A 17,500-nucleotide genomic window follows, 5' to 3' on the forward strand; every position below is an offset into this window, starting at 1 on the left:
GCTGCTTATCGACACATTTACAGGACAGAAGACTCTGATGGAGAGGTGTGAAGCGATTTAAGTTGGGATAGATCTACGAGTTTTTTCATAGGCTCTGGTAATTCTAGTGTTAAGCAGTCATCTACATATAATTTATTGAGCATGGTGTTAACAGCTTCCCCAGGAAATGCATCTCTGACATCTTAGCTGATCTATGCACAACTGAGTGAAGAAGTAGCACCAAAAAAGTGTACTTTCATTTCGAATTCCTCCAAGTATTAAATTACCTTCAGGCCACCACAAAAAGTAAAGGAAATCGGTGTCTTTGTCTGAGACTTTAACTTGGTAGAACATTAATTTAATGTCTGCCATTAATGCCACGGGTTCTCTGTAAATCTTGCAAGGACACCAATGTGAATTAAAATAAGTTATAGTCTTAACAGCCACTGTAAAGTTATAATTGCAAAAGTTAGCATTTTTTTTTACATTTTATCCTATCAGTCACGTTCCTGCTCCCCCCGATTTGGCACTGTATGTTTTCAAATTAAGAATTTAAAGAAACAAGTGTGTTTTTATGTGAGATTTTTTTTATTTGTTTATTTAGTTTAATTGTTGAATTTGTTAGACTCAAATCAAATGTATGTTTTTATTCTTGCCTTGCAAGAAATGTGATCCCACATTTACACAGATTGTTGTAGACCCAGAAAACACATGAAATGTATGTACAGTAATCCCTCCTCGATCGCGGGGGTTGCGTTCCAGACCCCCCAGCGATAGGTGAAAATCTGCGAAGTAGAAAATATATGTTTGTATGGTTATTTTTATATATTTTAAGCCCTTATAAACTCTCCCACCCTGTTAACATTATTAGAGCCCTCTAGACATGAAATAACACCCTTTAGTCAAATGTTTAAACTGTGCTCCATTACAAGACAGAGATGACAGTTCTTTCTCACAGTTAAAAGAATGCAAACGTATCTTATCTTCAAAGGAGCGCCATCAGGAGCAGAGAATTTCAGAGAGAGCGCTCGCTAAGAAAAGCAAACAATCAAAAAATTAATACGTGCTTTTAAGTATACAGAAGCACCGCGATAAAGCGGCATTTTGTAGAGGAGCGTCCGTGTCCTCTGTGCAAACAGCCCTCTGCTCACACCCCCTCCGTCAGGCAGAGAGAGTGAGAAAGATAGAGAGAAGCAAACAATCTCAAGCACCGCGCGGGAAGCATATCTATATCATTGAGGAGTTTTAGTTAATATGTAATACATGCTCTGATTGTGTAGCTTCTAAGCCATCCGCCAATAGCTTCCCTTGAATGAAATCAACTGGGCAAACAAACTGAGGAAGCATGTACCATAAATTAAAAGACCCATTGTCTGCAGAAAGCGGCGAACCAGAGAAAAATCCGTGATATATATTTAGATGTGCCTACATTTAAAATCCGCGATAGAGTGAAGCCGCGAAAGTCGAAGCGCGATATAGCGAGGGATTACTGTATTTCAAATAATGATGTATTATTTTCCTATACAATTCCAGATATCTCACACCCAGATAAACAGACTTTAGCTGTGAAAATTTTGTGTCTAGCTTCAGCTACCTCAGTGGGGGATGGGATAGCAGGCTGCCTGCCTGTGGGCGATTGATGCATTTGCAAAACAAAGGCGCTATCAGTGTACAATTAACGCAGTCACAGGATTCTAGTGTTAACATTAGTTTCAAATATTGGCTTTTTCAATTAAATTTTTATTATCAAAATGCTGCAGAAGAAGGGAGTAATTAATATATAAATGTTTAAGCTCAGTAATCAATCTAAGCATTTAAAGATTTTAATTTACTGATTACTAAAAAACTCTGGCTACTCCTTCATCCAACCCACTTTAAAGAAACAATTCTGGAAAGTGTATTGTACATTAGTAAATAACACAAATAGTATTGCAGAATAATTAGATAGTAGCAATCAATTTGACCTGCTATGCTTGATTGGCTCTACTGGTTTCTCAGCCATAGGGTTCATTGAAAACCTATAAGGAAGTATACATTTTATTCTTTATTTATTTTTTTTAAACTGGACTTCAACTCCATACTTTATATTACAAATACATGTATTACATAATAACATTGAGAGCACCTCATTAAAATATTTTGTGCCTAGACCTATTTTTTAATTTGCTTTTTGTCCATGTTAGGTTCAGCTGCGTGTTTCAACTAGCTCCTGGTCAAGTAGCTTTTCTATGGACACTGTTGGAAGCTATGGTTGTGTGAAATGCCCTGCTGATAACATGGAATATCTGGTAAGTGTTCCACAATTAATTAACACGTAGTACAGTTCTTTGTATTTAATATGTAGATTTCTAAATATCAAAATTTTTGTTCTTGTATTGAAGGTTGGAGTGGGCATTCAAATGAGTAGTTTTAACTTAACCAGAATTGTGACATTGAGCCCTTTCTATACTCTGGTAAACAAGTCTTCCTATGAACTTGAAGTTGGAGAATTACAGATGACGACATCCATAACTGAAAAATGGCACTACATTGCAGCATCTGAGGTAACATCATTATCAAAAAGTATTGTAATGTGATAACCATCAAGGTGCAGTATGGGGATTCTTGGGGGAATGGGTGGACTTTTGAACCCCCTGAAAGCAAAAAAAATCCAAATTGGTGGTGGTCTCTGTGGAGAGCTGACATGTAATAATGTATTATATTGGATATTCATTTGTATTCTGGGCAGAGTACAATAGTGAGTACCTTTGTGCTGTGAGACCGGTTGCGGCGGAACTCTGGGGCTTATCACTGAGAGATTCTATGGCAAAGAACAGTTAAATAGCCAGCATGAAAAAGAAAGAGTGGAAGGAGCAAAACAAGTTTTACAGTGGACATAACAGGTGTAGTCTATCCAAGAGAAGATGGTCTCCCTTGGATATTGAATTATATTTCATTCTTGGAGGTGTTCACCTCAAAGAATCACCCAGCACAGTTATTTTTGTACTAAGGTTGTTCAGCAAAGAATAACCAGGGCAGTTTGGTGGATCAAGATTGGGTGAGCTGTATAAATTTTTTTTTATTCTGGGATAGCATGTTTGGAAACTGGGAGAAGGATTACCACTCCAGGAGAGTAGAAATGTAGTTTGCGGGCATGGTATGTTGTCTGTTGCCTTAGATTTTTAAATACATGTAATTGGTATACTGTATGTGTTTGGGGGTAAGGGGGTTACAGATCCGATTGTTGACATTTATTTTTTGTGACTTGTGTGTAATTTTATATTGCATTTTCATTCTCCACTCTGTCTGATTCACTGTTTATTTATATTCATTTATACCTATTATTTAACTGTCAATACTGCAAGAATGGGTCCAAGGACAGTTTATGGTCGACTTGCTGTTTGAATCAAATACATCACCTAAAGGGTGGTGAATTATACTGGTATCATTCAGGACAGGGCAAAGCCTTGTACCCAAAAAATAACCTTTAAAACATGTTGTGGTGTTATAAATCACTCATTACCTGTTAATGGGTTTGTGAGGAAATATTGTAGAAGACTGCTCTTCATTGGTGGGGTAGGAAGGTTTTATAGGTTGAGTGGGGTATATTCTTGAGTAGCACCAGGCCATCCATGAAGGAAATGGCATGCTTCTGTCCTGGCTAGGCAGGACAGAATGTCAGCATTGGTGTGTGCAGCCCCAGGACGATGGCGAACATCAAAAGCAAAATCTTGCAAACTTATAGACCACCAAGTGAACCAGGCTTTCATATCCTTGTACAGCCATTGTAGTGGGGTGCGGTCAGTCACAAAGGTAAACCATCGTCCCCAGAGATAGTAATGGAGGGCCTCCACCGGCCACTTAATCACCAAGCACACCTTTTCAATAGTTGAATAATTATGCTCCTTGGGTAGCAGCTTTCTGCTGAGAAACATGATGGGGTGTTCTTCCCCCTCAAAACATTGTGAAAGCACTGCTCCTAAACCGAAAGCGCTAGCATCTGTTTGCAGAATAAACTCCTTTGAAAAGTCTCCCGCAGACCCGGGAATGAAGATAAAGCGACTTTTAGGTCCACAAAAGCTCTCTCACAGGCATTGGTCCAGACAACACCATGATTCTTTCTGCCCTTTAAGTCAGTGAGGGGGGCAGCCTGATGTGCAAAATTAGGAATGAACTGCCTGTAATACCCCGCAAGCCTGAGGAAGGCATGGACCTGTCTGTCTTTCGGGACAAGGGATATGCAAGCACCTACCCCACCTTGTCCAATTGAGGCTTGAGCAAACCCTTCCCCATGGAATATCGCAGACAATGGGTTTCCAACATACCTAGCTTGCACTTCTTAGGGTTTGCTGTCAAGCACCGCCAAAAAGGCGGATGAGATGAGATTCCCAGTCATTGCTGAAAATGACCACATCATCAAGATAGGCACCTGCGTATGTGGAATGGGGACGCAGGATCTGGTCTATCACTCGGTGAAAAGTCAGCAGTGCGAATGCAGTCTTCTTACAACTAGACTCCTCCAAGGGGACCTGCCAGTAACCCTTTGTGAGGCTAAGGCTTTTCCAACAGCTCGTCCACACATGGCATTGGGTTCTTTGAGATACAATTGTACTTCACTTTTGCTTTGCTGAGTAACGCCTAATTAGAGTATCTGTTGGACTTCCTTGTTTATCATTTTCTTTCTTGCCTCTGGTAGGCGATACGGGGGCACCTGTATAGTAACACTTGTGTTCTGCAATTGTCGTCCGGCCAGGCGTTCTTGAAAAAAAATTCAGAGTTCACCTCGATCAGCCATAGCAGTTCTGCTTTCTGGGTGTCAGTTAAATTATCCCTAATAGCAACTTCAGTCTGAGGGGCCGCTGCGGCCATGACCAGGAATTAGTGACGGTCATGACACTCCTTTAAAAGATTAACATGCAAAACTTGTACAGGTGTCTGCCCAGGACTTCTGACTTTATAATTAACTGGGAACATGTGTTCTTCTTTCATTACCGGCCCTTGCTATGTGGCCCGAAATTTATGTGAATTAGATGGGATTAACATCAGCACGCAATCCCCCTTCTTAAACTCATGTAGTTGACTTGTCTTTTCATAATTAAGTTTTTATACCTCCTGCTCGCCCTGCTGAATGTTCCACCACAATAGAAGATAATCTGGCAATCTACTCTTGCAGCGCAACGACTCTATCGACAAAGCCCCCCCAACCGAGGGTTTGTCTCGCGAGTCCCCTCCATTCTTCCCAAAAAATGTCCAACACCCTGTGAGGTTGCTGGCCAAATAATAGTTTGAAAGGGCTCATCCCAATGGATGCTTGCAGGGCTTCCCAGACAGCAAACAGGAGGAAAGGTACAACTGTATCCCTGGAAGCTGGATACCATCTGTATGGATGGAATCATCTGTTTTAGGGTTTTATTAAATCATTCAGTCTGGCCATTCATCTGCGGATGATGAACTGTGGAGTGTAACTGCTTAATTCTGAAGCTTTCACATAGCTGCTTCATGCAGCGAAATATAAAGGGTGTCCCCTGATCAGTGGCAGTAATCGCAAGGGATACCAATACATGTGAACATATCCGAGAGTGCTTTTGCAATAGTTTGGGCATCCGTCTGTCGCAGCACTGCTACTTCTAGATATCTTGTGGCATAATCGATTAACACAAGCATATACAGAAAACCACTTTTACTCCTGGGAAGCGGGCCAGCAATATCTAATCCCACCCTCTGAAAGGTGATGTCTAAAATAGGCATCCGTACAAGGGGTAACCTGGCGGGTCTGTGAGCAGAAACTATTTGACAGTCAGGACAGGCCTTACAAAATTGCTCTATATCCCTGCCCATATTCACCCAATTAAAGAGTTTCAAAATGCATTCCCGCCGAAGTGATCCCTCAAAACGTGACTGTGAGCAATTGTTAAAACCTTCTCCCTGTGCTCATTTGGTACTGCCAACTGCTCAATATATCTATCATCCATGCAATCAGAAATCACCCAATACATAAAACCATCCTTAAGTAAAAAATGTGGTTTAAAATGCGAATCCTCTATCCCCAGATAGTAAGAATAATTTGCAATGTGAGGTTGTCTGAATGCAAAATCGGCTCCGCCTAGATGGCAGTCTCTGCTTCCTCCATGTTTGATACAGAATCACACTCGCCTTCCACTGCTATTTCTTTTTTGTCCAGGTCCATATTGAGTGTCTGGTCTGTGGAGGCTGTTGGTGTGTGCGACAGCGCAGAAATGTTTGACAGCTGTCATGGGTCTTCACTTGAGGATTCGTCTGGTTCAAATTCTAACCTATTTCCTTTACTGACATTGTCTGCAGCAAGCCCCTCTCTATCCACTACGGGGGTAGGTACTCTGAAGGGTGGCCAAGACCCGTGGGAATAGGGCATTCCTTTTTCCTATTAGTCCAAACCTTAAAGTTCTTCCCTTTTAAATTTCAGTGGGAGTAATATAGTCAAGTATGTTTTAATTTCACCATGGAAGCAGCGGATGTTTACTTTGTCTGTGGACTACACAGAGGTCGCTACCAGAGTCCAACAGTGACAAGAATTCCCATCTGGCCAATGTAATTGAGACCTTAAAATTGTCCTCTTTTAACATCTAGGGGGAAACTCGTGAGCCGCACACCTGGGCCAAACCAATAGCCATTGTTTGTGTAGGTGGGAGGTGACACTTCGGGGCCAGATGTCCCACTTTAGTCCGTTCTATGGTGTTCACACTCTGGCATCTTCTACCCATGGCACTGACAACCTTGAAGTTCTGTGCTGGCTGGATAAAAATTGGGATCAAGCCTGGGTAGTCCCATTGTTTCCAGGTGGCTTGTCTGCAGGTCAGATCCAGCAGCAAGTGGATGTCGTTCTGTAGCATTTTTTCACATTTCTGTCTCCTTTTCTTTTCACTCTAAACACCTCATACTACAAATATAACACCAGGTCATTTCAGTTGCAAAATTTCTCCACACTTATGGGGTGTATTGATAAAAGGGATGAGACAGAGGAGTCAGGTGGAAAACTTTGTCTAGGTGCAAAAAAAAAATTGTCTGCATGTTGACATTAACAACTAAGGAACTGGTTAATAACTTTTGCTACAACAAAGAGCCTCTGTGTCTAGTCATTATTCAATGAGTGCATATAGAGGTGGTCCACTCCTAAAAATACATGGAGGTCCACAGTAATAACAGGTTGGACTCTGGTCTTGGAGCACGGATCTACTATATAAAAAGGGGCAGAGCAGCTTATTTTTTCCTTCAGAGACTGCATTCCTCTAATGTGGGAAGTGATATCCTCCTCAACTTCTACAACTCTGTGGTTGCCAGTGCAATTTTTATACAGTATGGTATGCTGGGATGGCAACATCACTTCAAGAGAGGCCCACTGAATCAGTAAGCTAATGAAAAAGGCAAGCTCAGTTATAGGGCTCACTGTGGACCCGCAGGAATAGGAGCAAAGGAGGGAATTACAACTGAGTGCCGTTATGAGCAATGCTGTACATCCTGGCTCTGACACACTAACACAGTACTTTTAGTCAACAAGTTAATCAGATGAAGTGCGTCAAGAAATGCTACTGGGGCTCCTTTATACCAACAGCAGTACGTCAGCATAATGACTCACTGTAACTGTGACAGCCAATTCAGAACTTTTCCTTCTTTTTAATCTTATTGCTTTGTAGTCATCTGGTGTGTTTTCAGACTGAATTGTGTATACAGTAATCCCTCGCTATATCGCGCTTTGACTTTCGCGGTTTCACTCTATCGCGGATTTTAAATGTAAGCACATCTAAACATATATCACAGATTTTTCACTGGTTCACTGGTTCGCCGCTTTCTGCGGACAATGGGTCTTTTAATTTAGGTTACATGCTTCCTCAGTTTGATTGCCCAGTTGATTTCATACAAGGGACGCTATTGGCGGATGGCTTAGAAGCTACCCAATCAGAGCATGTATTACATATTAACTAAAACTCCTCAATGCTATAAGATATGCTTCCCGCGTGGCGCTTGTTTGCTTCTCTCTATCTTTCGCTCTCTGCCTGACGGAGGGTGTGAGCAGAGGGCTGTTTGCACAGAGGACACGGACGCTCCTCTACAAAATGCCGCTTTATCGCGGTGCTTCTGTATACTTAAAAGCATGTATTGATTTTTTGATTGTTTGCTTTTCTTTGCGAGTGCTCTCTCTGACATTCTCTGCTCCTGACGCGTTCCTTTATGACGGCGCTCCTTTGAAAATAAGATATGTTTGCTTTCTTTTAATTGTGAGAAAGAACTGTCATCTCTGTCTTGTAATGGAGCACAGTTTAAACGTTTGACTAAAGGGTGTTATTTCATGTCTAGAGGGCTGTAATAATGTTAACAGGGTGGGAGAGTTTATAAGGGCTTAAAATATATAAAAATAACCACACAAACATATGGTTTCTACTTCGGATTTTCACCTATCGCGGGGGGTCTGGAACGCAACCCCCGCGATCGAGGAGGGATTACTGTATTTATTTATTTACTTACTTATCTACCTATTTTTGTATTTATTTATTTAAAGAGCTTCTGTAAAAAAACAAATGTCTTACTGGGGACAAAACAAATTCTATCTGTCTGTCTATCTGAAGGAACTCCCAATTACCATTAGGGTATTTTATATACTGTACATATGTTAACCATATAGTCTCTGGTCCATGAAAACAGTGTTATTTTATTCTAAAACATAGCACTTACATAATTTTCAAATGATCCAAATTCAAATCCATAAATGACAGGAATTGACCAAACTAACATAAATTTACACCCCGCCCAAGGCAGCAACACTGACAGTTCTCCAAACTGTCTCTCAGCTGAAGCATCAGCTCAACATATAAAAACTACAATGAATTGAAGTAATTAATATGTAACCGATACGATACAATAATACAAAATACTTTAAAAAGCGATATTTTCTATGAAGTAATTATCTCTACACATTGCAAATACAAACAATTTATACAATCAGATTTCAGAGACTAAGAAATGAATACATTAAAAAAAAAAGAAACTATAGCCAGGGTTGAATAAACCCTAGCTATTCCATAACACTGATTACCAGTAATTTGTAAAGTAACTGGGTTTATAAAAAAAGGAAAGTTGGAAGAAACAGGAGGGTGGAGTTAAGAATTTTTCCATATTTTTCACGGATGCAATTTCATTTCTAACCTAACTTTCTGTTGCTTATTTTTTAGTAATATTTTAACCTATTTAGTGGTATTTTGGACCAGAGATAATAAGGTTTAGTTATAAAATCCTCATGTTGGTTCTCCCTTTAATTAAAGTGTAAAATAAATAAATCTCAGAATAATTAACAGATAAATCAACATTGCAATTTTTAGTTCTAAGACAGCACTGCATCTCCAGATTAATTTATCAGTTTTCTTATCTGAAATTGGAATTAGCAAGGTTTGATTGCTTTATTTCAATTGATTAAATAAATGTGTATTTTTTTTGAGGCAACACTGCTGTCAAAAAGAGTACAGCTTGCATTAATATGGCTACTTCCTGGGCTCCTTCATGAGTTAAGTCAGATTTATCCCAGCGTAAAACATTCAGAAGCACATTGCATCTCCCCACAATTTAAATTTGTATGTCAGCAATTCAGGGTTAGCAATCCTATGCTTTCAGCACCTTTAGTTGGTTACATCGTCCCCAGCAGCCTTGTCACTGTGGAGTCCTCAGACCAGCATTGTGACTTTGGCAACAGTAATGGAACCACCCACGCCACCCACTGGAGATGTCCAGACTTTCCTCCTGAGGGCATATCCATTGAGATGAAGAGATCCTAAAAGCGTTCCTTCAAATGCACAACAATTCCTTCAGATGAGGTCAGCACCTCTCTTTCCCCTTTTAACACAGTGTGGACAAGATCACGCCTTCCCCTTTTGAGAAATTAAACAATTTGCCAAAAGAGTATCGAGACTGTCTGATAGTCTTTTCTTATTGTCTCCCATACTCATCCTTTTATTTCTGGAACTGCTTTTGCGGCGGTTCTCATACCCTGTTGATACCTCTCAATTGAGTCAGGAGATCCCACATAGAACATTTTCCTGAAGACCACCTATTTCAGTCTTGACAGCTACCCTCACGTCTGGTGTCCTATGGTTACTGCCATGTGTTGCCCTAATTGACTTAAGACCACAGCTTTTAGCAGCCACTTACACAGTTGAGGTGTTGATCAGTACCCATTTGGATGATCCATGACTAGCTCAGAAATCCAACAACTACTCCCCATTCTTGTTCAGATCTGGCAGTGATTTCCTCCTAGTCACACCCCTACAGTCATCTCCCGTCATTCCTAACGTGAGCATTTAAGTCACCCAGTAGGATTACCAAGTCAGTAGATGGCATCTTTTAAAGAACTTCACCCATACTCTCTAAGAAGGCTTAATATTCCAAGCAGCTTTTTGGTGCTTATGCACCAACAACATTCAGAGTTTTCCTGTCTGCGACTTTTTTTCAAATGAACAGCCCTCAACTGGGTGCTTGTGAATAATCTCAAATGCCCAAGGCCTTACACACATCAGAGCCCCACAGTAGGAGAGAGACCACCCCTTATTAAGAAGTCTGGTTCCAAAACCCTTACTTTGTGTGGAAGTAATACCAACTGTGTCTAGCTGCTACTTTTTAACTTCCCACACCAGTGGACTCATTTGTAAAAGTTTACATGAAATCTTGTGTGAAAATATGCGCATGCTATAAAAACAGGAAAATGCGTGTGTCAAAAAACAAACAAACTGATTTTTAACAACGCTCGGACATTCCTACATAATATACACTTTATAAATCATCTTGTAAATATGCGTACATGAGCGTGTCTTCAACGCCGCCCTGAAGCTTCCATAAGTGAAGCATGCTAATTAATCACATACATATACAGTCATAATGCTATACAGAACTTCATTGGCTGGTGGGGCAGCTTCTCCTTTCTGATATGTCAAGACCCTGCCACCTTCATTCAAGAGTATCTGGTTGTGTTACACAACTGAGAGTGCAAGAGCGATATACTTCAGATGGCATTATAGCACCTCTCCTCTGTGCGCCAGGGATTTCGGAAAGGTGTAAGGTGTAAGGCACCATCATCTGAGCGATCAGCCACTATCACCTGGCACTTGTAATGCCATGATTTGTTATAATGAATAGTACAGGTCATATGAAACACTGAGAGTTCGGCCAGTTTCCTTACCAGCAAGGCACCCAACCACATACAGCACCATCTGGCAAAGCCTCAAAATAAATAAATCACAACTTGACCAACGCAATCAAGACACAATGCATAGAACACATGACAGAGTGAAGCTTGACAAAGATATTTCTGACCTGTTGGCCAGTTCCCTGAGAAGTAACAACAGACAAATGATATAAACTGATGAAAAAACAAAATTTTCTTCAGTGAAAATGTGTTGCATTGGCCCTTTGAAAGGGAGATGAAACAGAGTCTACAGGTGCCGGTCATAAAATTAGAATATTATGACAAAGTTGATTTATTTCAGTAATTCCATTCAATAAGTGAAACTTGTATATTAGATTCATTCATTACACACAGACTGATGTATTTCAAATGTTTATTTCTTTTAATTTTGATGATTATAACTGACAACTAATGAAAAACCCAAATTCAGTATCTCGAAAAATTAGAATATTGTGAAAAGGTTCAATATTGAAGACACCTGGTGCCACACTCTAATCAGCTAATTAACTCAAAACACCTGTAAAAGCCTTTAAATGGTCTCTCAGTCTAGTTCTGTGGGCTACACAATCATGGGGAAGACTGCTGACTTGACAGTTGTCCAAAAGACGACCATTGACACCTTGCACATAGGAGGGCAAGACACAAAAGGTCAGTGCTAAAGAGGCTGGCTGTTCACAGAGCTCTGTGTCCAAGCACATTAATAGAGAGGCGAAGGGAAGGACAAGATGTGGTTGAAAAAGTGTACAAGCAATAGGGATAACTGCACCCTGGAGAGGATTGTGAAACAAACCCTATTCAAAACTGTGGGGGAGATTCACAAAGAGTGGACTGCAGCTGGAGTCAGTGCTTCAAGAACCACCACGCACAGACATATGCAAGACATGGGTTTCAGCTGTCGCATTCCTTGTGTCAAGCCACTCTTGAACAAGAGACAGCGCCAGAAGCGCCTCGACTGGACTGCTGCTGTGTGGTCCAAAGTTATGTTCTCTGATGAAAGTAAATTTTGCATTTCCTTTGGAAATCAAGGTCCCAGAGTCTGGAGGAAGAGAGGAGAGGCACAGAATCCACGTTGCTTGAGGTCCAGTGTAAAGTTTCCACAGTCAGTGATGGTTTGGGGTGCCATGTCATCTGCTTGTGTTGGTCCATTGTGTTTTCTGAGGTCCAAGGTCAACGCAGCCATTTACCAGGAAGTTTTAGAGCACTTCATGCTTCCTGCTGCTGACAAACTTTATGGAGATGCAAATTTCACTTTCCAACAGGACCTGGCACATGTACAAAGTGCCAAAACTACCAGTACCTGGTTTAAGGACCATGGTATCCCTGTTCTTGATTGGCCAGCAAACTCGCCTGACCTTAACCCCATAGAAAATCTATGGGGTATTGTGAAGAGGAAGATGCAATACGCCAGACCCAACAATTCAGAAGAGCTGAAGGCCACTATCAGAGCAACATGGGCTCTCATAACACCTGAGCAGTGCCACAGACTGATCGACTCCATGCCACGCTGCATTGCTGCAGTAATCCAGGCCAAAGGAGCCCCAACTAAATATCGAGTGCTGTACATGCTCATACTTTTCATGTTTATACCTTTCAGTTGGCCAACATTGCTAAAAATCCTTTTTTTGCATTGGTCTTAATCTATATTCTAATTTTCCGAGATACTGAATTTGGGACTTTCATTAGTTGTCAGTTATAATCATCAAAATTTAAAAAAAAAATAAACATTTGAAATCCATCAGTCTGTGTGTAATGAATGAATCTAATATACAAGTTTCACTTTTTGAATGGAATTACTGAAATAAATCAACTTTGTCATGATATTCTAATTTTATGACCAGCACCTGTATATATCATATTCATCTTTTTTTTGGTATAATATGTTTATCATGTCAACACATTATAATTAAAGCTGATATGAGTTATGCATGTAAGTCATGACTTTTACATGGAAAGTTGCATACACACATTTTGAGCCGCCTTTTGTCTATAAGCAAGCTTTATTAATGAGACCCTAGGTTAGGGTCCTTCCCCATTAGGTATATAATATTCCAAATTCCAAAAGCCAGGGTCTAGTCCAAAAAGGTAAGGGGTATTTTATTACAGTCCTTCTTCCAAGACAAAAATTGAATTTTTTGTTTTCTGAGAACTTTAGCCATATGTTTTGTTGTCCTTCACTTCTCTCTCATTTATTTTGAGAACATTTTATTAACACAGATCCTCCATTCTGGATCTACACATGTTTAAATTTAAGCATGTTAGCTGGACAGCTGGTGGTTCTTTTGTCATTTGCCCCTCATTATTAACTGATGACTGGTAAAGAAAACAGGCCACAATTAAAACCTAAATTCAGCTGTTTAAAACTAAAATATGCAATTAAGGGTTCTGAATTGTAACAAACAAGTTTATTAGTAATTAATCACATTCTAATTAAGAAACTGGTTAAAGCAAAACCCGGTATCCATTGTGGACCTCCAGGGGATTTAAAGGTTTACTCTAGCATTTTATAGTTAACATCTTTGTTATGAAATATGGAAAGGCTGGGTTCATCTTTTAAACTAATTCCTGAAAATGCCATACTATAAATTCACCCTTTTTATTCCAAAGGCTGGTATTTATTTGTTTGTTTGTTTATTTTAAAACAATGTTATATAACTGGAAATTTTGTTCTACTTTAGTGTCTTCCATTTTGGCCAGAGACTTCAACAGGCAGACTTTGTGTAAGAGTTGTGGGCTCTGAAACCTCTTCTAAATCCTTTGAGTACAACAAACAGGATAATGGCACCTTGTTACGAATGGATATGGTATGTTTTTCAGCTTGAATAATAATGATACATCATTTCAACTTTTAATAAACTTATTATATTGGGTAATTTATTACACTTTAAAAAACTGAGTTTTTTGTCTGTTTGGCAGAATTTTCTTACTGATACTTATTACATTTATTGAATGTTATTTTTAAGTGTTTAGGCAATTTCATTTTTGAGTTTATTTAAATGTTCTGTATGTGTGCATTGAGTAATGTGTTGCATTCTGCATAAAGTTTGCATGTACACTATGGGATGCTGTTTGGTGAATGTTCTGGAGCGAATGAGAGTTTTGTCTAATGGGGCATTTTGTGGTGCCTTCATTCTATGTTGGTTGATGCATTACAACAGTTGCTATTGGTTTGCCCTGAAAAATTAAAATATATGGATCAGTTGTTTTTTTTTTTTGCGGCATTGTCATAAAATTGTTAGGGTTGTCAAAAGTAAATCTTCACAACTCCTGGGATATATTTTAGAATATTTGTGAAGATACTTCCCTGTAGTTAGGATATAGCAGGTTGGAAAATGACTGACTGACTTTCATGTTTTTCTTTGCAATTCTTAAAGATTCTGGAACTGCATATTTGGTTTCTGGGAAATTGTATTTGCTGAATTACTGCTGTGTCTTTAGACTCTACATATGTATTTTTGTTTAATGAGCACTATTAGTCTCATTGTAGTGAACCATGCATCTTCGTTAACCAGCAGTAAAAAAAGAGTAAAACAGTTTGAGACCTCTTCAGATATTCAATGTTTTTAAATAGGCTTATTTAATAGAAATATCTGCTACTTGGGCACTAAGTCATATTTTTTTCTTTTTGCTTTAGTGTGGCGGAATTATAGTTGATGTCAATATTACAGACCATGCAAATATGATAACTTTATCAGACTACTATGATGGGGCAGCCCCTGCTCTCATTATAAACCACACGTCAATGTTAACTTTAAAATACAAGCAAAGGTAGGTAAATATCTAGATTTAAATAGTGTTTTATATGAATACATTTCATAGTAAATGCCTTTTTTTGAATAACTGGCTATTGTAAAAATATGTAAAGTTACAATTTATGTTCATATGGATCTATAATGAGGGAAATCATGGGTAATTTATTTAACTATAAAATGATTTCGTAAATATATACACACCCAAAGTAGATGCTAGGGACTTCATCTAAAACGTATTTTCATCCATTCCTAATGTGAACACTTATAAAATTATAATGGCTGGAGATTTTAATTGTATTTTAAATCCAAACCTGGATAGGTCTCCTGTCACATGGGCGATAACATCTAACACTGCAAAAACATTTACATGTTTGGAATCGATCACAACTTATCAAACCCCTGGAGATTTCTAAATCCAAACTCAAGAGCACATTTCTTCTCACCAGTACATCACTGTTACTCAAGAATTGATTTATTCTTTATATATAAAATTTTTTTGCCCTCAATTAAATCTTGCAAGTATGACACTATTGTTACCTCCGACCATGCCCCTCTGATCCTGGATGCATACTCGTCTAGCAGGTGGCATCTTAACCACTTTTTTTTTTACAAAAAAATGCATTCTTAGTGGTCTCTGCAGGAATACACTGGGGAAACTTTGAAGGCGTTTTATAAAAGGACAGATTATTTCATATCTCTCCCACAAAAATAAATCAGAAACAAAGATGGCATCAGAGTTAATCAGTGAAATTACCAGAATAGATCAAGAACATGCCAGTTCTCCAAATGAGGCACTTTATATGAAAAGACTGGCTTTGAACATAGAGACAAGGATAATAAGATTTTAGCTCAACATATCCACAAGCAGGAAGTTCATAATGCAATACCAGTAATTACCAACACAGACTGAGACAAAATCATTGACCATAAAAATATAATGCACACGTTTAGAGACTACTCCTTATATTCCCTATAAGTCCTTATATTCTACTACGTTTAGAGAAGGTGAGACATAATCTAATGCGTTTTGGATGCATTACAGATACCACAGCTTCGATAAACCTCTGACACTATCAGAATTACTAGATGCTATAAACTCACTTCAGAGTGGGAAAGCAGCAGGCCCTGATGTCTACCCTGTTGAATTTTATAACATTTTCAATTAGGTTAGCCCCCTTTTATTAGCAACATTTACAGAAGCCAGAGAGAATAAAAATCTACCTCCGACTTTTCACCAAGCATTAAGTACCGTTTTTTCTAAGAAAATCAAGGACTTATTACAATGTGCATCATACAGACTAATCTCACTTCTGAATAATGATGTTAAGATACTCTTCAAAGTTCTAGCTAGAAGGATTGAGAAAGTGCTTCCTTCGGTAATATCACAACACCAAACTAAATTTATTAAAGGCAGACACTTAGCTTCCAGTCTTCAACACCTGTTTAATGTAATGTATTCGCCCAGAAAGTCTAACACCCCAGAGATGATATTATCGTTGGATGCAGAAAAAGCATTTGTTATGGTTGAATGGGACTACCTTTTCACTATATTGCACAAATTTGGGTTTGGCCCAAACATATGTGCATGAATCAAACTGCTGTATATCAGTCCAGAGGCTTCAGTTTGTATTAACAACATTATTTCAGACTTCTTCAACTAGATATATATATATATATATATATATATAGATATATATTGATGCTCTATGTAAGAAAGCTCAGAGCAGACTATACTTTCTGAGAAGGCTGGCATCCTTCAACATCTGCAGTAAGATGCTGCAGATGTTCTACCAGACGGTTGTGGCGAGTGCCCTCTTCTACGCTGGTGGTGTGCTGGGGTGGCAACATAAAGATGAAAGACGCCTCACGCCTGGACAAACTTGTTAAGAAGGCAGGCTCCATTGTAGGATTAAAGTTGGACAGTTTAACATCTGTGGCAGAGCGATGGGCACTAAGCAAACTCCTGTCAATCATGAATAATCCACTGCATCCACTTAACAGTGTCATCTCCAGACAGAGGAGTAGCTTCAGTGACAGACTTTTGTCACTGTCCTGCTCCACTGACAGACTGAGGAGATCGCTCCTCCCCCACACTATGCGACTCTTCAATTCCACCCGGGGGAGTAAATACGAACATTAATTTTATTTTAATTCTTTTAATTTTTATTACTATTTAATTTAATATTGTTTCTTTGTATCAGTATACTGCTGCTGGATTATGTGAATTTCCCCTTGGGATTAATAAAGTATCTATCTATCTATCTAGAACGTGGTACTAGACAAGGATGCCAATTGTCACCACTGCTATTTGCAATCGCCATTCACAGTTCACTTTTGAAATGATTCTGAGATAAAGGGGATTATCAAAAAGGACTTGAACAGAAAATATCACTATATGCAGATGATATGGTACTCTATTACTCTCTCTCTCTCTCACACTATATATAGATATAGCTATATATATAGATACAGTATATAGTGTAAACAAGGCGCTATATAGCGCCCGACCCGGCACAGACCACGCTGAGGCACATGTTTACACTCACAGGTATTTATTATTTTTTTCTTCAGCCGTGGGCACACGTCTTCC

The 17,500-nt window shown here is 39.1% G+C and overlaps 1 protein-coding gene across 1 annotated transcript in view; it reads left to right on the forward strand.

Moving 5' to 3' along the window:
- Positions 1-17,500, forward strand: part of vps13c (vacuolar protein sorting 13 homolog C) — a 624,410-nt gene that overhangs the window by 513,460 nt on the left and 93,450 nt on the right. The window contains exons 57-60 of the mRNA XM_039771364.1: positions 2,163-2,267; positions 2,361-2,522; positions 13,837-13,962; positions 14,793-14,926. Coding sequence (XP_039627298.1) covers positions 2,163-2,267; positions 2,361-2,522; positions 13,837-13,962; positions 14,793-14,926 — 527 coding nt within the window. The remainder of the gene's footprint in view (positions 1-2,162; positions 2,268-2,360; positions 2,523-13,836; positions 13,963-14,792; positions 14,927-17,500) is intronic.

The sequence above is a fragment of the Polypterus senegalus genome, chromosome 12 (genome assembly GCF_016835505.1).
Source record: "Polypterus senegalus isolate Bchr_013 chromosome 12, ASM1683550v1, whole genome shotgun sequence".
Lineage (NCBI taxonomy): Eukaryota > Metazoa > Chordata > Cladistia > Polypteriformes > Polypteridae > Polypterus > Polypterus senegalus.